Source organism: Aquarana catesbeiana, linkage group LG06 (genome assembly GCF_042186555.1).
Source record: "Aquarana catesbeiana isolate 2022-GZ linkage group LG06, ASM4218655v1, whole genome shotgun sequence".
Classification (NCBI taxonomy): Eukaryota; Metazoa; Chordata; class Amphibia; order Anura; family Ranidae; genus Aquarana; species Aquarana catesbeiana.
The window spans coordinates 341,011,484-341,034,882 of record NC_133329.1 but is presented as its reverse complement, the minus strand read 5'-3'; the positions used below and the strand labels follow the sequence as shown (position 1 = coordinate 341,034,882).

General features: G+C 38.9%; 1 protein-coding gene across 3 annotated transcripts in view; it reads left to right on the top strand.

Annotated features, from left to right (window-relative positions):
- Positions 1–21,999, top strand: part of LOC141147006 (glutamate decarboxylase 1) — a 174,365-nt gene extending 152,366 nt beyond the window's left edge. For all 3 annotated transcript variants that reach the window (XM_073633928.1, XM_073633929.1, XM_073633927.1), the window contains 5 exons: positions 5,852–5,930; positions 8,943–9,092; positions 9,877–9,984; positions 10,755–10,844; positions 13,917–21,999. In XM_073633928.1, the coding sequence (XP_073490029.1) occupies positions 5,852–5,930; positions 8,943–9,092; positions 9,877–9,984; positions 10,755–10,844; positions 13,917–14,090 (601 nt within the window). In that variant the 3' untranslated portion in view covers positions 14,091–21,999. The remainder of the gene's footprint in view (positions 1–5,851; positions 5,931–8,942; positions 9,093–9,876; positions 9,985–10,754; positions 10,845–13,916) is intronic.
- Positions 22,000–23,399: the final 1,400 nt, after the last annotated feature.

The following is a 23,399-nucleotide window of genomic DNA, read 5'->3' as shown; positions in this document are numbered from 1 at the left end:
AAACTAAAAAAATATTGTGCCCCTCCCACACAGTAACAAAACCCTAGCCAAACACACAGCAAGCCAGCCCATGAAAGGGGGGTGGATGCTTGGGGGCAGGAGGGGCTTGGGTACCCCAAAAGTCAACCACCTTGTTCCCATATTCAGGGGGACAAGGGCCTCTTCCACACAACCCTAGGCTTTAGTTGTGGGGTGCTGCAGACAGGGGGCTTTACGGAATGTGGAAAACCCCTTTAAACTAGTGGGTACAAGGTGCTTTGTGGTTGGTATTGGGCTGAGCCCAACATGCCCGAAAGGCAGCCAGCTATGTTGAGTGCATGTGGCCTTATAGTTCAGGAGGGGCTTGGGCGATCGCTCTTCTCGCCCCTTTCCTAGCTGGCCCTATTGTATGCTCTGAAAAAGGATGTGGTTTGGATTGGTGAAGGCAGCTCACAGCCTTTGGAGAATAGAGTGGAGTGTGGAGTTCCCTTTTAAAAGCAAAAGTTAGCCCATGGAAATCCAAGGGGTTAGAGGGGGGAGACAAGAGCATTGGAGAATGGAGTGTGGAGTTCCCCTTTAAAAGCAAAAGTTAGTCCATGGAAATCCAAGGGGTTAGAGGGGGAGACAAGAGTATTGTAGAATGGAGTGTGGAGTTCCCCTTTAAAAGCAAAAGTTAGCCCATGGAAATCCAAGTGGTTAGAAGGGGGGAGACAAGAGCATTGGAGAATGGAGTGTGGAGTTCCCCTTTAAAAGCAAAAGTTAGCCGATGGAAATCCAAGGAGTTAGAGGGGGAGACAAGAGCATTGGAGAATGGAGTGTGGAGTTCCCCTTTAAAAAGCAAAAGCTAGCCCAAGGAAATCATATGCATTGGAGGAGGAAGGTTAAATGCCCTTTTAGGAGGAGCTAGAGGAGTGAGAGTCTTTTTACATAATTTTAACAAGGTGCATGTCACATGTTGGCAACATAATCTGCTAACATGACCTGTGTGCAAATCTCCTTAAAAAAATACATACCAGCGTAAAAAAAAAATGTGTTAAGTTTAGAGGTGCGCCCATTCAACCCATGCACTTGCATGTACGTTGCTTAACATTTACTAAGATTATGGCCGCACAGTGAACACATGTGAATGAGCGCAAACTGCCACTTGCGCATGCACACTGCTTACATTAATCGCACGCAGTTCTAAACGTACTTGCAGGCACAGCAGGCTTTCTCTGAAAAAGCTACTTTCTCATTCTATTTTGGGCATATTTGTTACTTGGGCAGTTGTTACTAAACTTCCTCACGTCACCTCATAATATTGGCACCTCCATCTTCTGTCAATATTGATTTGTAGATGCCGTGCGCAATGTCCATAGTGGCGCACAGATTGCATTCTCCCATGCGCCGAGATTGCTATAGTAAATGGGGGATTCTGTTACCAGCGCACCATTTTGTAAATATGGAAATGTGCGTTGCGCCTCGCCGTGTGCCTCTACTAATGGCGCACGGCTTTTGTAAATCACTCCCATAGTGTAGTATATTTAAAAAATAAACCTGCTTTATTAAGAGAAAAATGTGCACTCACATTTAAAATCCACACTAACGCTTTGCTTATTCCAACCAGGCAGATACTCAAGAGACAGTTAATCGCCAGAAAATGTGCGTAATAAAGTCATGCCATGGATGACATCATCAGGGGACTGGCTAGACAGCATCTATCACACTCACACTATATATACATCTGGGAAAACCCAAAGCCTGGCTGGAAACAAATGCTACTGCACAGAAATCAATATGCAGTGCCACCTAATGACCAAACTAAAACAAATCCTAAACAATTACTGCCAATCTGGTTTATTGGAAATATAAATACAAGTAATGTTAAAACTGGTGGAGGAGCCAGAAGTGAACAAATTTTGATAATACTGAAATAAATGAAAACAGTATAAAAATACATGTACAGCAGACATCGAGAACCTTAACAGTCAAAAGTAAATATAAAATATATTTATAAAACAGACACTAAAAGCCTTGGTGTGAAGAAAAATATATGCAGCAAAATCAAAAACTCGATTCCCACTTTATGGCTAATCCATATCTCCAATATGATGGGCTTAGAACCGCTATTAATTCTGGTTAATAAACGTTGTCACAACCTAGTCAATATTTAAGCCAAATAATCTGTATGTTTTTAGGTTATATATCCATCACGTGTCAAGATGAGACGTATCCCTTTTAGTAAAGCTCCTTCTCCAATGTGGGGAGAATTTATCTATGGCCATAAAAATTTTCCCTGACGGATGGTTATTATGGTATTTCGCATAATGCAATGCATACTAGCACATTTTATCATTTCCTTGCAGGTTAAAAAAAAAAAACAGTGGTTTACTACTGCTTTAATTGTGTCTGTAACACACAGCTCCCCACATATTATGAGCCGCAGGGACATTGGATCATGTACACTGCATTTTAATGTTACATGTTATAAAGGACTGTATATCATAAACCCCAGAGGACTGTTGGGATTGAAAGGACACCATTTTTTGCCTTTAAATTTAATGAGTTGGCAAACTGCACATTTGGGGCAAGGGTAAAAACCTTTAATACCTTGAAAAAACAAAGGTTTGATGGGGGATCAATGACATTGGGGGTTATTCTATTTTTTAAGGATGGTGCTCCCCTATAGACAATAACTGGTATGTTTTAGACATGTGTGATTCGTTTCGTACGAATCGAAAATTCGTACAAATTTCTGTGAATCCGTACATTCGGGAGGATCCGAAATTCGAATTTTGTATGAAATACGAAATTTCGTTTACGAATTTCGGATCCAAATTCTGTTACAATGGAAACGTTACTGGTGTTTTGTTGACCAATCAGAGGTTTTCTTCTGCTGCTGAGTGAGGGTTGGGAAAATGACCTTTTTTAATATGGGAGTAGGAGACTGGTACTGGTAGTCAATGGGAGATTCAGAATCGGACAAAATAAGAATGTTCTTTAATTACGATTATTCGTTATGATGAAGTTAAAAACCCAGAAAGTCAGCACAGGGATGGTGGGAGCCCCTCATAATAAGCACAGCACAGGGATGGTTAACGAACCTAACGAAAATTCGTATTTCATACGAATCCAAATTGAATTTCGGACATGAATTACGAAATACGAATTAAGGGCTAATACGAAACAGAACGGAACAAAACAAAACAAATTTATTGACAGCGCACATGTCTAGTATGTTTGTTAAAAGAGATCCCAATAATCTATAATTTTAACCTATCCATATCAGAATTATTTTCCTTGTCAAAAGAAGTTTATTGAGTATACAATGTTATAAAGATACATAAAGTAAGTTTACAAGGATCTATAAAGTAAGCTCATTGTTTTACAGTAGGGTTTATATAGGTAAATATAATGAAATTTCAAATATTAAACATTGGGTTCACGTAAACCTAAATTAAAGATATATATCATTTCCTTAGTTACTTTTGTAGGTATTTAAATGATTTATACCTACTATACATATTGTTTACAAGTAGAGTGTATATAGGTCAAATAAATTCTGATAATGAGCTTTAATCGTAAGGAGGAGAAAAGGAAAGAGAAAGAAGAAAAAGGGTTGAAAGGTAGAGGTATGGTCCACAAGGTTGTCCCGCTCGTCAGTTTATTATTCTTTTTAGTTCTCTTTGAAGCCTTAGAATGGGTGTCTCTGTAAGTCATTTAATCTGTTACCATGGCAACAGGACAGAGTCATTGAAGTTTGACAGGAACTGTTGTTTTATATCAGAATTATTTTAATCTGTCTTTCCCAACAGACTCTCACTGACTCAAGATGCTACTTTCATTATAAGTTGTTCAAGATCATGCTCTTTATATCTCTTCTCCAAGAACTGTTCCTTTACTCTCTGCACTTGTATGACATTCAGTGTATGAGCAATCTGCACTATATATATTTGTTATCATTTCAACTTTTGAATATTCTTTTCACATTTATTTTTGCTGTTTTCAGTCATGTGCACTTAATTTGTAATATAGTGTATGGATATAGTGCTACACTTTATAATTTTTAAAACGTATTTATAGATAGTTTGGTTATTTAAACTGAACAATTAGCTGTTTTGCTGAAATTTTGTTTTACTGGACATTTTAAATTGCTTGTATAATTGTGATCACGTAGACATGTATAAGAGCCCAATAACAAAAGGTGATCTTGAGGACAGGGCACATTCTGTATTTAGGTGATTTGCATTAAAGTTAAGCTGCAGTTCCTTAGGCACTTATCAACAATCAGCTTTCATTCTTCTTACTGCATCTGAACAAAAGTAAAAGCTGTTTTTTTTGCTACATATTTTTTTATTCTACTAAAGACTTTAATGTACTCTAATGTAAACCTCAGCTGAGTGGTCTACATTTAGCCAACGTTAATGAAGCACTTAACTAAGTTATATTATTCCCCCATCCAACTCCCCCTTCATACCTTTCTGGAAAACACTTGTCACTATTATTAAATCTCTTTAAATAAAAACCAAGCAATGGTTAAACCTGCCCTTACATCTTTTGGGCAGAGGTAATCTTCTAAAAATGCTATTTTTGAAGACATTTCTGTGTGTCTTATATAAACTCCTTCTTTATTACATGTAAGCTACTTTAAATGCATCAATTCAATCTGAATCGTATTTCCTTGGAACCTACAGGTTCCACAAGTGCCATTGGAAATGATCTCACTTCCACAGAAACCAGCAGGGGTTGCCTTCCCTATTTTTCAATTTTTTCTCTTCCTGACTGGTTTCTCCCATCAGGTGACAATGCTGTGGTTTTAACTTATGAAAGCCAACTTAACCTTGTGCATAGGGAAGAAAGTCCCACAGATCCCCTGGATCTCTATGATTACCTCATCTCTTAAAATACTCTTTTAGATTTCTAGGCTTTTCCCCATGGATGATTGGTCTAGATCTCCAAATAATTTCATATGATTTAACCCCTTACTTCTAGGAATTGCTTCTCTACTTAATATCTCCTCTTGAACCAGATTTGGTGTGAAAGACGACCCTTGAGAAACTGCTGGGTCAGACAGATGGGACTGTGTTGATCTCAAAATATTGCTCATAATTAATTCTGACAAAACTTACTAGATGACCACTAGGTCAAGGAGAAGTGGCGGAACCTGATCCTACATACTGACTCCTTTTCCTATTGGATGCTTTGGAGGATGTGGGCCCAATGCTGACCTTATTCATGCTTTGGGAAAGTACACTTTTGTTTGCATATTCTGGTCTGCAGTCACAGAGCCTCTGGAGACAACCTTGGTTCTACTTAATGTCTGTGAGCTTAACGTCTATCTATTCAGAATCCTCAATGACCTCCCTCGTGCTTCACGTTCCAAGAAGCTCATTCAAGCTTTGACTATTTTTTCACTAAACAACCTATACTGCTTACCATGAAATGAAAATACCCCCTACCCTCGTGGAATGGATGCACTTGATAAATAATAACTTCCCCTTTATAGAACAACATATAAGCTTAGAGAGCACTTTCATCGAATTTAATAAGACCTCCCATGGGAACCATGTGTATCCTCTGTCCAAACCTTTACCTCCAAAACCTGGTGATTCATAATTTACACTGTTTGTTACCTTAGTTATGATGTATTATTATCCTCTACTTTTTGCAACAAGCTTATTGTGTATGGTCAGTACCTGTTGTGGTAATGTAACCAAATGCCTCAGACATAGATGTTTGTGGTGTTTTACTGTAATTTGCTGCTTTGTTTGATTTGTTTTCTTTTGTGGTTTTCTTTTCCTGAAACATTTACCAAAAATCATCTTTAAGAATGTATACCCTTTATTTCCTTATTGGTGTAAAATTATTGACTCACGTCTTTTCTGTACGCTAGAGCTGACTCTGTCACCTGGAATCCTCACAAAATGATGGGTGTATTACTTCAATGTTCTGCAATTCTCATAAAGGAAAAGGTAAAATGCTAAGTGGGATTAAACCGTTTCAGATTAACCATTTCAGAAAATTAGGTCCTTAAATCAGGAAATTCTGCAGAGTGTCTCTATATTTTTTGTCGTGGTACTCATATTTTTCTAAAAGATTCTGTCTCTAGAGGGATCAAAAAATGCAGATTAGTATGTTCACTGGCTCATGTGTTGCTCTGTTTGCAAGCCCTCTGCAGCCTCAGCCTGCACACTGGAGCCCTTGAAGGTTGTTTAATGTGTTAACAGGTTAAAGTCCTACCCAGAAGCACACAAAAAAATCCTCATAAACCTGCATGCAAACAAAAATGAAGAGAACTAATGGAAAATTAAGAGGACAGCTGTAACCAGTAACACTTGGAATTATGCAGCCACATATTTCACTTTTATCAAGCTGGTATCTATCTGAACCTGACACATTAATGTCAGAGTCACCTGATGTCAAACATACATACTGCTATAGAAAATGGGAGACAGCAAGGGGGACCAACTTTAAGTTTGCATACAGAGACAGACAAAGTGCTTGTCTCTGTACGCTGTGTTAGCAATTTGGCATGCTTTTCTTGCTATTACCCGCTCTCCTCACTACCTGTTGGCTTCATAGCCAACAGTCTCCTAGCAGCCATTGGCATTGACAGTAGGCAGAGCCTGATGTTGAAGCTGAGGGACTAGATTTCTATCAGGTCTCCCCTTGTGATTGACAGCAGGCAGTGGGCAGATTCCATAGTCAATAGCAGACTGTTTGTTGGCTGCTGCCTGCTGTCAATCACAAGGGGAACTTGTGGGCAGGGCCTACTCGTCTTGCTCATGGGGGCAACTGTTCTTGTGTATGCACTCACTAACGCCCAGGACTAGGCTTACCCTGGCTTAGAAGTGAGCAACCACACACTTCCCACCAACTTCTCTGCTGAGATAACGCTTCGTGATGGCCTTCCGTTCCTTCCTCTTCACCCACATATTTACTTCCAGGCCTTGTTCTTTTAGATACACCATGTACCTCCATGCACCCCTTTTGTAATAGCTTCAGACCAGGCATGACACAATTGATCAGACTTTACTGAACATCTTGTTAGTACAGCCCAGCAGCATAACAAAGATTCTGCAACATCTCTTCCTAACCCTCTAACAGTAGGCTGCCCAATGCATACCTTCCCAAGGTAAGAGTTCTTAAAGTTTTGTGACCTGGCTCAGGTGTTTTCCCTTGAGCGGCTTGTGAGTTGCTGTGGGTTTCATCTTTCTCTCGTTTCTGGTCTTACTTTCCATCCATGCCATGGCAAAAGAGCACTAGAGCAGGGCCTTCCCTATATTTATTTACAAGACAGGATGGAGGGCAGAGCCCAGAATAGCCTGGGAAAATGTTAAGCTTTAGTTATCCCCTTCTCTTCTGGGCAGCCTAAGAAACTAGCTAACTCCCCACAAACACTTGTAATCACCTGACCTGATGAAAAACTAGTGCCTCTGAATCCTGATCAGGCTCTGTCCACCCAGCTACAAAACTCTTCAGGTGCTGCGCTATTTGTGTAACAACTGCAGTGGAAGACAGGAAGCTCCGCTGCACTGAGAATAGTGTGTCCGTATGGACACCCTGGCCTCAGTGTACTTCTGCATGACCAATGCCGGTGCTTGCCCCAAATTTACGTACCTGTTTCCAACAGGAGGCACAATGAAATTCTAAAAAATTTTGTAGATTCTATTTATGAAATCCCCAGAGTGTGTTGGGTAACACAGTTGACAGACCAGCAACTGTCAGACTTAAGGTGACATCTGAGGCTCTGATTGGTACTGATCAGCAATTACTGTACTCTTAAACTTAAAATGAACAAGGCTCTAATATTTGGGGTTGACAATTTCAGACATTTGACACTAATGGTTTTGTTAGGTTCATTAATTGAATAAAACGAAAAAAGCCAACAAACTATGGTTTATAAGACTTGTGCCCTGTATACACGATAGGATTTTCTGACAACAAAATCCTGGATTTATTTCCGACGGATGTTGGCTCAAACTTGTCTTGCATACACACTGTCACACAAATGTTGTCGGAAATTCCGAACGTCAAGAACGCGGTGACGTACAACACGTACGACGAGCCGAGAAAAATGAAGTTCAATAGCCAGTGCGGCTCTTCTGCTTGATTCCGAGCATGCGTGGAATTTTGTGCATCGGAATTGTGTACACATGATTGGAATTTCCGACAACAGATTTTGTTGTCGGAAAATTTGAGATCCAGATCTCAAATTTTGTTTGTCGGAAATTCCGACGGAAAATGTAGCCTACACACGGTCAGAATTTCCGACAACTAGCTCCCATCGAACATTTTTTGTCAGAAAATCCTATCGTGTGTACAGGGCATTAGTCTTTGTTCACACTTGTTGCATTGCGGAACACAGGCAGAATCGCACACTTTCCTGCAGTGCTCAAAATGCGCTGCTGTTTTACAGATGTATGACAGTGCCATGAGTTCTGAATGGTACTCCACACATCTCACTAATGTGTGCCTGTTCACTTATGCCAATACATATGGTACCACAGTACCATGCGCTTTGTCGCAGTTCAATTTTTAAAATGGTGCAGGCATCTTTTTTGTGCATTTATCACACATAGAGCAGGCTTTTGAAATAAATGCTCTGCCCCAAATGCGACACACAGCAATGTGCAAAAAAGAATGCACACAATCGACCGCACCTCTGTGGTGTTACCAAAGTCTTAAAATATAATACATAAAACAACTTTATATACAACATAGTATTATTATTATCATACAGGATTTATATAGTATGCAGTGCTTTACAATATAAAAGGGAGACAATACAGTTATCTGTGTTTACTTTGATAACAAAATACACATTTATAGCACTTTTAGTGGTTATCAAAGTTGGCTACACTTCAGTTTTCATTCTTTAGCAAACTGACTTTACCTAAAACAATTAGTAACTTACTTAATTGCAACGTGAGTCATATCAATAATGCTAACGATTGTCCTTCCTATTTTTCTTAATTCACTAGGGTATTCTTCAAGGATGCAATCAGATGTGCGCAGGATATCTCTTCCAACAAGACAAGCAGTACGACATATCATATGACACAGGAGATAAAGCAATACAATGTGGTCGCCATGTAGATATATTTAAATTCTGGCTCATGTGGAAAGCAAAGGTATATAAAGTGATTTTCAGGGGTTTAGCTGGGACACAGGACACCAAGAAGAAAACATGCACAACACTTCTTATGGCAAACTCATAAAGTCCTAAACACAAACTCTGGCCTATTTTTGCCACATAATCTTCATACAGCAAACAAATGTCAATATAGATAGGGGATGATATACCAAAGGCTGTGCACTTTGCAAGTGTAGTTGCTCCAGAGCTTAGTAAATGAGGCAAAGCTTCACTGTGCAAAGAATACTCAATCACATGCAAGACAAATAAAAAAAACAGCATTTTTGCTTGCTCATGATTGCATGATGGAAGTCAGCAGAGCTTCTTCTCATTTACTAAACTCTGAGTGCATCTCCACTGGCAAAGTTCGCAGTTTATTTTCCTTCAGTAAATCAACCCCATAGTATGCTAAATCCTATCACTGGGGCTTAGTCACAGAGCACTGGCATCCCCATGCAGGCAGTCTCATTCATGTCAATTGGGACGCAGCAGATGCACAGACACTGCCCCTGTTCCAAACCTGACACCTGCATGGCCCTAAACACAGCTTACATCCCTATGTAGGCAAACAAGGCCCTTGCATAAGTGTACACTGTGGTACGCACGTGTGAACGAGGCCTGAAATGAAATTTAACAGTAATAATCCTCCCAGTGAAACATGTCTAAAATGATCATAATAATAATGTCAATAGTAATGTTACATAACCACCAGCTCCTGCATGTTTAGTTAAGGACAAATAAAAACAGGATATTGATTTGATATGTCTTTCTTTTTCAAACAGGGCACTGAAGGGTTTGAGCAACAGATCAACAAATGTTTGGAGCTCTCAGAATATTTATACCAAAGGGTCAGCAATCGAGAAGACTTTGAGATGGTCTTCAAAGGAGAGGTCAGTATCTCAACATTCCAGTAAATGGGAACAATCACATCACATACAAGTAACATCTGAATGTATAATATGTAACAATACTGCTAAAACAGTGTTTCCCCAATATCTAACAATTTCCCAAAGAACTAACAATCCAATGAGTGTCCTATTAGAGCCAATTGCCTAATCCTAGAAAACTCTTATGATTAGTCAACAGAAAATACCAGCATGTTGAAGATATCAAATCAGCACTACAAATTTTTAACACTTTGGAATGTACACTAACATATATATTCAAAGGCTACTAAAAAAAAGCCTATAGTTTTGGCTCCAAAGAAATTTGTTTGGAGCTCATGTACTTGGATGCATTTGCCCATATAGTGTAGACAAATGGGTTTATTGTAGTGCTTGGGGGCTCCTTGTGCTGTGTAGAGCCAACCATAGGCATCAATGGGTAAAAGTGGCTGCATGTAATTATGCATCCCTACTTGCATAAAATGACTTGCACACACAGAGGCAATGTCCCAAACACACATTACCTGCAATTGGGACATTATATCTGCTTGCATGTGCCACATGCAAGAGTAGGGCCTTATACTTGCATATGGCCGCCTTCACACATTCATGCTTATAGGTAATGTAGGCAGCCGCAGCACCATTAGCTCCCAGAAACCAAAATATTCCAGTCTATTTACGCTACATGGGCGAATATGCCTATATGCATGAGCCCTAATACACCATACTTTCATGTTACTTTGTGTATAACTATAACATGTCTATATATTTTCCAGCCTGAGCACACAAATGTTTGCTTCTGGTATATCCCCCCAAGTCTTCGGGGGATTCCTCATTGTGAAGAGAGGCAAGAGAAATTACACAAGGTGAGAAATGATCAAATCTGCAATAAGGTATTGTAACAGTTTACACACCACTGTAAAATGCATAGATGGTATGGATGTAGATGTGGTTCTTAAACCAATAATTTATAAATTAATTAACTGACAGAATGCCACAAAATACAAAAATGGTTCAGCCCACTTGCAACTGGAAATGCTGGTGAAGTAAGCCACCAGGCAATTTCCTAAATGAAATCTCTTGGGGTTCTCTGTTGGTGATATCTCTGCATTAGAGTTCCTGGATCTGCATACCTGCTGTGGCCATTATAAAGGGTTCTGCATATTTTCATGACTATAGAGAGGATTAAAACAACACATGGATTCTACCTTCTCTCTCCAATTTAAATAAACCAAGTGTAACATGGAGTCCCTGACTTTCCACCTGGAATCCAGGAGCCAGTTATGGTGGAGAAAAATAAACGGCTAAGTAATGGAAATCTCCCATGGACATACTGTTGCTGTCAGTGTACAGGGACATGGCAGTATGAATAGACATTGGGGATGATTTGCAAAAACTGAAGAGTGCAAAATTTGGTGTACAGTAGCTGTGCATGGTAGCCAATCAGTTTCTAACGTCAGCTTGTTCAATAAAGCTTTGACAAAAAACCTAGAAGCTGATTGGTTTCTGTGCAGAGCTGTACCAGATTTTGCACTCTCCAGTTTTAGTAAATCAATCCTCATTGCTTTTTTTTTTTTTTTTTTTTTTTTTTATAATCGTTTTTTATTTAAATTTGAACAAAACAATACAAGAAAAAATATATAAATTAACAGAAAAAAAGATATGAATACAAAATTACAATCACAATGGAAAAAAAAAAACATGGGTACCATATAACATGACACAAAATTTCTAAGGTGCCAGAGTTCCAAAGATAGGGAGCCATCCAACGAGATGAGTAGTCCCCCCATGCATAATGACAAATATGCTTGTAAGAAGGGGGGGGGCAGTCAGATGTTCAAGATACAGACGCAGTCAAAGGGTGTCATACATAATACCACACATGGATACATGAACAGCCATTAAAACTTAACTTGTCTAAAAACCCTTGTGGTCAAATTCGGGGTTGCAGGCTGCAAAACTTATCCGGACAAAAAGAAAAAAGGAGAGGGGGGATGCTAAACCAGGTGTGCAGGATGAGTGGGGTCGCTTCATGACAAAGAAATAAACATTTAACCTCCCTGGCAGTAATCCTGAGTGTGACTCAGGGTTAAATTTCAGTACCATGAGCGGCATCCCTGAGCCACACTCGGGATTGCATTGTAGAATCCTGGTCCAGGTTACTTACCTTGTCACCAGGATCCTGCGATGTCCCCCCGCTGTGTCTGCGGGCTATGTCCCCCGCCCGATGCCCTGTGTGCTGAGCTCCATTCCCTGCGAGCGCTGCGATGCATGGGGGCGGAGCCCGGCGGCAAATTCAAAAAGTACAAAAAACATAACACATACAATACACTGTAATCTTACAGATTACATTACTGTATCAAATCATTTCACCTCCCAGTTGTCCCTAATCATACTGCCAGGGTGGCTACGCATCAGGTATCTCATTGGTGTACTACATCCAACGCATTCATACATCACTGTATTTATCCTGTTAAATCTTAACTGTGTGGATCCAATGTTCTGCCTCCATTATATCATTCACCTCCCTTTTCAAATCAGGTAATGAAGGACATCTAGTCTGTTTCCAAAATCTAGGGATTAAGGATTTTGCTGCATTTAACAAATGGTGGTGACATTCTTCTTATAGGATTTAATGGAGACATCATGACACAGGAATTTTAGGGGAGTGCGGTTGATGGGTCTAAGGGCCATTTTTTTAATCCATGGGGTAGTTGCCTCCCAGAACAGTTTAATCATAGGGCATGACCACCATAAGTGTAGGAATGTACCCCTTTGGCCACAGTCCCACCAGCAGTAGGTGTTGGTATTGGGAAACATCTGGGCCAAGTGGAAGGAGTTTTGTACTACCTTGTCAGAAATTTATAGCATCTCTCCTGGATGCAAGTACTAATGGAGGATGTATTTTAATTAATTTCTGAATTTGAGGTGGGGTAAATTCCAATCCAAGTTCCCTTTCCAATTCCCTGATGTAATATGGGACAGACCCCGAATGTGTACTAAGGACGAGTTTGTACGTTTAGGAGAGGAGATGCCTAGAATCTGAGAGTTTAACCCACATAGACACAAAGACTCAAATGGGGAAAGAGCATCCTGCAGACACAACTTAGGTATCAACTTGCTAAAGAAATCACACATTTGTCTATGTCTCCAATCTGCTAGTGGAAAAGATCCATAAGAAGATCGCAGAACAGTGAACAATAAGAGTTTACCCTGAGGGGAAAATTTAGCACAGAATGTATCTTCATCTGCTCCCCAGTAGCAGAAGAAACCAATAACTTCTCCTGGCGAAAACCAGGGGAAGCCCCAAGACATGCTAATGGAGATGTCATAGAGGCATACTATCCAGTCGCATTAAGTCTGTCCCAAACCATCAGCCATTGCCTTATTTAATACTGAAAGTCATTAGTGTGAAAGCTCCTCATACAAATAAACATTAATGTCTAAATATTTTTTCTTATGCCCCGTACACACGATTGGACTTTCCAACAACAAAACCGTGGATTTTTGTTCGAAGGATGTTGGCTCCAACTTGTCTTGCATACACACGGTCACACAAATGTTGGCCAACAATTATGAATGTAGTGACGTACAAGACGTACGTGATATCTCCATTACGAACGCTAGTTATAGCTCCGGCTCGTACTTGATTCCGAGCATGCGTGTACTTTTGTCTGACGGACTTGTGTACACACGATCGGAAAGTCTGAAAACAAACATTTGCTGGCGGAAAATTTGAGAACCTGCTAGCCAACATTTGTTGGCGGAAAGTCCGACAACAAATGTTTGATAGAGCATACACACGGTCGGACTTTCCGCCAACAAGCTCACATCCAACATTTGTTGTCGGAAAATCCAATCGTGTGTACGGGGCATAAGTGTGTTGCCTTTATTTATGCTTAAAACCTGTGTGTGACTTTTATTGTAATTTTTTTAAGGTTGCTCCAAAGATAAAAGCTTTTATGATGGAGTCTGGGACAACAATGGTCGGATATCAACCACAGGGGGACAAAGCCAACTTCTTCCGGATGGTCATCTCAAACCCAGCAGCCACCAAATCTGACATCGACTTTTTGGTGGATGAAATTGAGAGACTTGGGCAAGAATTGTAATAGTTGTGCCATGTACAGTTAACCCCCTCTGTGCTGGAGAAAACGATCCCACCTCCCAGTTGTTTGACTACTAGTTATATTTATATTTTTTTGTGAATGAAAACAGAACGGAAATCTTAAGACGATCCCCTCAGTATGGTTCTCCTCTGGCACCTTAACAAATGTAGAATACAGAACAGTATATGTACATCATTCAAACACAAATAATAATATCTAAATTGTGTACAGTGAATCCTTATATAAATGTATCTGTTAAGGTTGTCAGAAGCATACAAACCCACGGTAACTGTAACTGTTGTAATCTGTAATCACTTGTATGTCTGTGTGTAAATATTTGCAGTATGTACAGGGCCGGCCCTTGACATAGGTAACATAGACCATTCCTTATACATGTAAATGCTGACAGGGCAGGATTCCTAGATTGCTGAATGGCAGTCAAACTCCTTACAACCATTCCTATATTTTTTTGAGACAATCTCAACTATCAAACCCCTCAAAGGCAGCACATATGGAGAATGGATGTGACTCAACAGAAATATAGGTGGAGAATGGTGGATTGGAGGAAAAGAAGATATTTATCTTCATATGAGTTCCTGGAATTCTGGGAAGGATAAGAAGAAATAATGGTTTTCCAAACTCAAAGAGGACATTCAATAGATTATTAGTTTTAGCCATGAATTATTATACACTGCATTGGCTGGAAGGGGAGTTGGGGGGGGGGGGGGGGCATGGAGGATTATTAGATATGAATTTTCCTGGGTCAAATTATTGAGATATCAATATCTTTGTCAAGTTGTCCTGGAAGCTATATTGCCTAATTTTTAATGAAAATGTTAGCATCCATTACTATTTTACAAATCATCCCTTAAAATAGCTTTATGGTTAGGTTTTGGTTAGAATGTAGCTAACAACAGAGGCAGCTGTTTAAGAACAGGGTTTAGGGAAATTTTGCCTGTTAATGGAAAGGTCTGTATTAGTATTGTTATGGAGCACAGACACATGATACATAAGGTGCTATAGCTCATATGCAAGAATTTATTTAAACTTACTTCTGCGTGTGAGCCTGGTAATGGAATTGGGGTATCTCTTTATGGCATATTTGTATCCATTGAGTTGTCCACATGGTTTGGTTAAGTCTTCAGCCATGTTTTTTACAAGTATACCCATACATATATCAGTCATACTATATCCAGAAAATACAATCCTGCAACAAAGATCAGTGGTGATATACAAGTTAAATTTGGCCATGGCAACTAGTCAGAAACCATTTTTTTATAAATCCGTGTACAGTAAACAAGATATCATGAAGAGCAGTCTCAGTAGTTGTTGGATGCTACTGCCTTTTGCATTATCATTACTCACTGCTCATTGTTTCACTTGCCTTGCTTGGTAAACCCATCTGTATGCAAGTAGACACAACAAAGCAGTCTAAATGGATGGAATCCTGCCTTGCAGCATTTAAATTCCTCAAAGCTGTTTCCCCATAACCTAACCAATCTAAAAAGCATTAACCAGTAGATAGTTGTGTATCCCCATCTTAGTATCTTGGGGGTCATGGTAGCACAGTCCTTGTAAAAGATATATTCTTGCTGTATTTCTAGGAATTCTTTTGTGTAGATTGTGTACATTATTGTCAGACAATTTTGTGAGCTGGGAATAAATGTCATAGTTTTACAGCAATTTAACTGTTAGAACATAAGTATGATGAAGATTCTTGCTTATTTATATGCAGAGATTTACCATGTTAAAGAGGTGTCTTGTATTTTCTTCCATTTGTATTGTATTCTATTTATATATATATAAATATATATAGTATATATTATTGAGGTAAGTTCTAAATAATGTTTATTGTAATTTTGTGTCTTTGTGAGCCAAAGAAAACTAAAAAAAAAAAAACATATAGTTGATCCTGTATCTATAATCTAGTGCCCTGAAATGTAGTTTGGAAATATTAAATATATACCTAGATTTATCAAAGATTTAACTCTTATTCATGCCCATTTGCATTAAGGGGGTAAGTAAGTTTAAATAATGCCCCCCTTTGAAAAATCTAGTATGTAGGCTCATAAATATATATATTTACTACCCTAGCACTTTAAAACCATAGAATTACATTATTTTTCAGCTAGCTGGTCCAATTCAAACTAGTAAGTTAGAATGTATTTTTATTTGTTTGCCTTTGAATAACAAAGACATGTACTGATACTGAATTTCCACACTGAAAATATAACCTTTTTTGCTTTATTAAGAGTTTCTGCATTCAAAATGGTTATCAGGGTAAAAGCAAATGATGTTGCTTGGTTGTAATGACATAGGAATTGAAGTTGGGGACCTCTCTACAATGTAAGCTAAAAAATTAATTTCCAGTATGTCTCTGTAAACCTGTTGCAAAGTTTCTCATCTGGAGTTCCTGCTTATAACAGCACTTCCTGTTGCAGAATGACAACGCTAAGCCACTGCCTCACAATTAGCAGCAGCTTTGTCAGCCAGCCACGTGCACTCATTCAGTTGGCTATCTGGCTGCCTGTCATATCTATCAGATAGGCTCAATGGCTTATTGAATGAGTGTGCACAGTAGGCTTACAACGATAAGCTCCTGCTTTGCAATTAGCAGCAACATTGTCTGGAAGTAATATTACTAGCAGGATTGCCCGGTAGCAAACTTTTCAACCAAATTACAAAAAAGTATTTGCTTAAGACAGCTGTACACAGTAACAGTAGACATAATAACAAACCACTGTTTATATTCCCAGGCTTATTCAATAAGGCAGCGCAAAGAGCAAGTACTAATTATGCAATTAGATTTATTCTTACTGACATCAGATGACCAATTAGTTCATTTTGATTAAGTTACTGTGGGCAACAGCACTTTGTACATGGCTTTACTGAATAAACAATATAATACCGCCTTGAGTGCAATGGGTAGGTTTAGAAAGTGTCATAAATATTTTTTTCTCATTATTCTTGTGTTTTTTTTTTTTAATTTACCGATAAGAAGATATGCACAGTCCCATTTGTAGTTTTTTTTTCATATGGGTCCAATTTACAACAACAATAGTTATATCAGTTTGTTATGTATTTTTAATTGCCACTTCCCTTTTGCCATGTACACACGACTGGACTTTTCGACCGGACTGGTCCGACGGAACGAATCCATCGGACAATCCGACTGGGTGTGGGCTTCATCAGACCTTCAGCGGACCTATTCTGTCGAAAATCAGACGGACTTTAGATTTGGAACATGTTTCAAATCTTTCCGACAGACTCGAGTCCGGTTGAAAAGTCCACTCGTCTGTATACTAGTCCGACGGACAAAAATGGAGCAAGGGCAGCTATTGGCTACTGGCTATGAACTTCCTTATTCTAGACCCTTCATACGTCATCATGTTCAAAAGAGCGGACTTTCGAACGGACTTTAGTCCGTTCGTGTTTGGGCAAGTCCGGTTGTTCGAAAGTCCGTCGAAAGTCCGTCGGAAAGATCGTCGGACCTTTGCTGCTGAAAAGTCTGCTCGTGTGTACACGCCATTTGTTAAACTTCCCCATTGAGTTACCAGAGTCGCTAGGTCTTGATCAATCAGACATGTACATCTTTGAGTTTCCATGTTGGTTTTTTTCAGTGCATGACACCACTACAGTGCTATCTTGCACTGAAGTAGACTGGTGCCCCCAGCTAAAATATATATTTGAAAATAAAAACACTATGGGTTGGATTTACTCAAGTGAAATAAACTGTGTACTTTGGGAGTGCAGTTGCACTAATTTCCCCCAGAGCTTAGTAAATGTGGTAAAGCTTTACTTTATAAAGAATACCCAAGCAGATGCAAGGAAAATAATAAAACAGCATGTTTGCTTGCACATGATTGGATGATGGAAATCAGTAAAACCTTTACTAAGCTCTGGGGAAAATGACTGCAGCTGCACTTGCAAAGTGCACAGTCTATTTGCCTTTAGTAAATCCAACCCCTGTACCTCATTTATCAGTCTGTCTGAAGGAAGAATTGTAAATGAGACCTAGGCACAGGGGCATTGCTAGGTCTACAAAAGATCTGGGCCTAGAGCCTATAGCAGTGTAGTAAAGAAAGTCATATGCTTGGGCGGGCATACACATGTATATAATATACGTGTGTGTGTGTGTATATATCCCCAGAAAGCTTCCCCCTTCCATCAGGGTCTCCAGAGAACCCCCCTTACATTAGGGTCCCCAGAGAGCCCCCCCCTTAAATCAGGGTCCCCAGAGAGTGTCCCCCTTAAATCAGGGTCCCAAGAGAGCCTCCCCTGCCCTTGGGGACCCCTGCAGAGACTTGGGGCTATGGGCCCCATATTCGGGGCTATAGCCCCAAAAGCCACCCCCTAGCGACGCCACTGCCTACACATATTGCCTTATAAGATTCTCCCTTTCCAAAACTGCACTAAGAAGGAAATAGGGAAGCTGATTGGTAGGCAGGTCTGAATATCATACAATTCTTCCCTATTGCTAGTTGTGCATGCATCAGTTTGTCTCTATTGCTAAAGTGTGATCATATATTTTAATTGAGAAGTCATTGAAAAAGAAACTTAAAATCCTATTCTGTCACCTTTCAAGTCACCCAATGTTTAAGTAGAAATTATATGAAATGATGAGAAATGATAATATGACTACAAATGAAGTTTTGTATGTTGCACAGTTTTAAACCTCATAAAAAGAATTCCTGTCTTGCCTTATTGCTGATTTTTAGATTCAACCAAACTTGGAAGCAATACACAGCGATATATAAATGCATGTAAAACATAAATGCATACAGGGAACACCATGCTCATGTCAAGGTTTCTTAGATACAGTTAGTTAGATTAATCATTTGGATAGGTTGTACAACTAGTCTTTAATGTGGCTGATCACCTTAAGACACATTGATAAATGAGGCCCACTAGCACTAGTTATTTGAAATTAAATGTGTACAGAGTCAGAAAGCAAAAGCAGAAATTGGTCTATAAATGAATAAACAGATTAATATTCATAAATGTTCCTTCAGTTTATTGTCATATTAGTGCACTTTGTTGTTTTTCCACTGTTTCACTTTCCTATGTCTTTACAACTATGTACAGTTTTTAAATTTGCCCACATTTATCATGTCTAATGGCATTGCCCACTCTTATGATGATTGGAGATTCATTTCATTTTCATCGTAACATGAATTTTTGCCATTTTTTATTTTTTTTCTTAATGGGCAATACATATAAATCCAAACTAAATTTTGGTACAATCTTTTGATTGGCATTTGTACTGATCTTATCAGCCAGTTACAAACACTAATAATGGAGCGGTACACGATCATCCCGTTTTTACCATTACCTAGCCTTCCTCCCATCAAACTGCGTTGTGTGTTGTAAATTCACAAGTGTCAAATGTCTCCTGAAGTTTCACTGGTTGTGACAATCGTGTGTCAGTCGTTTCGTATCTTGTCAAAATGATTTGTTACATTCTCATTCATACAGAGCTCAGTAATACTTTCCTGTTAGATGAAAGTACACAGTGTTTCTATACATATAAACTATAAAACTTGTACAGATTAAGTGCCAATGTAGAAAAAAGTAATACAATATGATTTTTTGTTTAAGTGGATTAATCAGTCTGTAGCAACTATTTAATGATGATAAAGAAGCAAAATCAAAAAAATATATATATAAGTATTTTAGAAAGTTGTTATCATTGGTGGGGTGCTAAAATGTGCAGTAACCCAAAGAAGCCAATCAGATTTCAGTTTAGTGTAATCACATTGAACTTTTATTAATTATTATGATTTACTGCACTATTATTTTTGCCTTAATGTATTACAGACCCCCAGTATCAAAGAGGATTCAATTATGAACACCCTTGGATAGTTGGGGAGAGAGGGGGCAAGTTGAGGGCCATGAGTCCAAGTGGAGATGTGTGGAGATATGTACAGATCAAAGATCCAGCCCTACAGTCTGCCCAGATCCTGGCTGCTTATACTTTTCTATGTATATGTATCATCTACAAGCTCTAGAAGCAGCCATTATGGGCTTGTGATATCTATTTAAATATGTAATATTACCATGAAATGTTACTAGTGGTTCCTATTGAACATTGAAAAATGTACAAAAGTGGGTCCTACATATAAAATTTCCTATAGGAAGAACTTTTGTTGACCATTGCATCGAAAATGATTGGTTGCTAATGGCAAAGTGACACAAATACTGGCCAACATTTCATATATGGTGCATTTATAAAACTCAGACAGGCTTAAAAGACACCCCTATATTTCTTTCAGTACAGGTTTCCGTTAACATATAATTTACTAAATATGTCCCTTATAAAACAGTAAAAGGCTTTAGTCCAAGCAATATTAAACCCAAAAGCAAACATTTATTATATTCCAGCTTACCAATTTTTAGATGTGATAGCTGCATTCGTTTTTTTTTATAACCTGGTGATCCTGCTAGTAAGTCTGTTGTTTTTCAGCAGAACAAGCTCCCCTGCAAATGTATGAATTAAGAGTGTTGAGACAAACCATTTACCATCGTTAGGGGGTGCTTACAATGATCAGATTTTATTTGTTCATGTAAAACCTTTACCCAAAAAGAAACATTACTGTTTCCCATAACTGCTTGTGTAACTGCAATGTAAGCTGGAGTTTGGCTTCAATTTGTGTATCTAAATCTGCTAATATATCTAACACTCCCTTCCCCCCCAACTGACAATACTGTTGTCCAAAGGTGCCCATGTGCCCCTTCATCCAGAGTGACGACACTCTAATACAGGAGGCGTGTTACTGAAAACTAATGTAGCCAATGATTGATAAGCTGAAATATATTATATTTTTGGTTTGGGGTTTAATACTGCTTGTTTGTATGTACTGGCATAGCTGAGAAACTACTTTGGCCCATGTTTGTCTTAATAATGCCCCCTGTTGTTGGCTATTGAACACCTATGGGCTTAAAACAAATAAAGTTGACTTCCCAGCTCACACACAGTGAGTCTATTGGTTTCTGTAGCACATATTAAAGTAGAACTAAAGGCATTTTTTTTTAAATTTAGGATATAGTAGGGGACAGTTATAACCCTTGCCAGGTTTCCCTTGCCATCTTCCATAAGGGAGATTTCACTGCACTTCCTGTCCTATAGCCAAAACAGAAAGTGAGTGGAAATCCCTCTAAAGTGAGGGAAATCCCTGGTTGACACCAAGGTCACCAGAACTAGTGTCCTTATTGGAAGATTTCCCCTCTATTCCTGTTCTAGTGACAACCCAGAATTTAAGGTTTTCTTTCACTTTCTCTTTTGGTGATAACGGTAAACAGGACAAAAAAAGGGGGTAAATCTCCCTGACATGGGTCACAGACAGCAATAACAAACATCAGGTGTTATAATCCCTTTCTACTCTATCTGTAACTAAAAGAAAAGCATCACTTTTAAGAACCTTTGTATACTATTTTATGAACTAAATATTTTTTGCGTCAGTTATAGAACTTGCCTAATTTCAGCCTTCACAAGTTTTTATGTGTACCATTACAGAAGAAAATTTTGGGCTTGGCAATAATTATGGTACAACCACAAAAAATACCAGAATTTCCACTAATGACTAGTCAGGATAACAAACTTGCTCCTTTTTGGCATTTAAACCAATGTGTTGGAAAAGGCAGAGTATCCATGTAGACAAAGGCACACTTACAGGCCGATAACAGACAGAAGTCCATGTTGTCTCAGGAGGAACGTCAGGGATCGTAGCAATAGTTACACTGCCATATTTGGTTTTGTCAGGGCACAGTATGTGTGGTAAGTGAGAGAGATGGTTGTGGTGTGATCAATGAACTCTTGCTATCCTGTGACTTAAAAAGAAATGTTTAACTATTAAAATGATATGCAATGCAGTTTTAATTTTTCAATAAAATTCTATGTTAAAACCCACAAAAATATTTGTTTTCGTTTTGATTTTATTATTTATAGATACAAACAACACTGGATTTACCATCTATACTGCTTACTACATAAGATATACATTAGAGCCACCAATTTTCCTATATTAGCAGAGATGTTCCTATTTCTAGAGAGAACCTAGGTACTTGTAGTAGTCTTTCCACGACAGTCACCTGAAAAATGATTGGTTACTCAATCTACTGAAGACACAATCAGAAAAGTAGGTAAAAGACCCTTCCAACCTCTCATCCTTCAATTTTTGCCCAATAGATGGAACCACCACCAAGTGAGAGAAACAAATTTAATGCCATTAGGTGGGATAGGTGGGAAAAACAATGGGTGGGATATAGGAATGCTGTCCTGGAAATACTGCTAATAATACTTGACGGTAAGTTTCATTAAAGCAGGCAATCACTTTAAAATGAAAGTACTATTCATACCCTTGTTTCAATACTTTTTTTTTTTCAGGGAGTGGGTACCTTTTTGTGACAGGTACCCCCTCCCACAATAATCACCTAAGTGAAAATCACATCAGCTTGGCCTGTTTTCCCCTTCTAACAAACTCCTGGGACATTGCCTCTCACATGCACAGGGGGAGCCAGCTGGGAAGCCCCCATATCCAAGATGGCATCACCTGAGAGCCAAAGCCCAGTAAAGAATTGGCTCTGAGGAAAACAGCCAAGGGCACCACTGGATGTAACTGTCTAGTTATTAAAAGTCTCATTCTTTTTAAAAACAGTAAAGTTCCTCTTTAGTCATCTTCCAAGACAGCACCGTAAGAAATAGGCTTACCTTAGAAAGGGACCACCGCCTGTAACACCTTACAGCTTAAGGGTAGATCTTTGCGTATACACCGATCAGCCAAAACTTTATGAGCATTGACAGGTTAAAGCTGAACTTTACCCATAACAGTTTGATAGCGATTAACGTTCTTTGAGAAACAATTCCAGATTAATAATTATGCTACCAAAATTAGTTTGTGCTGTAAATTGCTTCCAGCATTGCGCCTATTTCTTCTTGCTGGAGGCCACCATTTTGTTGAAGCCCTGAGCAGTCACTTCCATATTGGAACCGTTTCCCTTCTCCTTTGTCTCAAAAACAATGTCGCTTTCTTCAATTAAAATATGTACATTTCTAGCCTTGATTGTATGTCTTGGTTTAGATAGAGCAGAAGGCTAACAGAAGCTTTACAGTGCTTTTGTACATAGTCTGCCTATGGAGAAAAGGAAGAATATCAGGGAGATACAATAAGACACTATCCTTGTAAGTGTAACACTTTTGTGCCTCCCTGGTCCCTGGCAGCAGAGTTTGTCACCTCACCTGCTTTTCATTTCTCCATCTTAATCTGTGTTCCCTCCACAGTCTTTGTTATTCCTGTTGCTTTTTTCCCCCTTCAG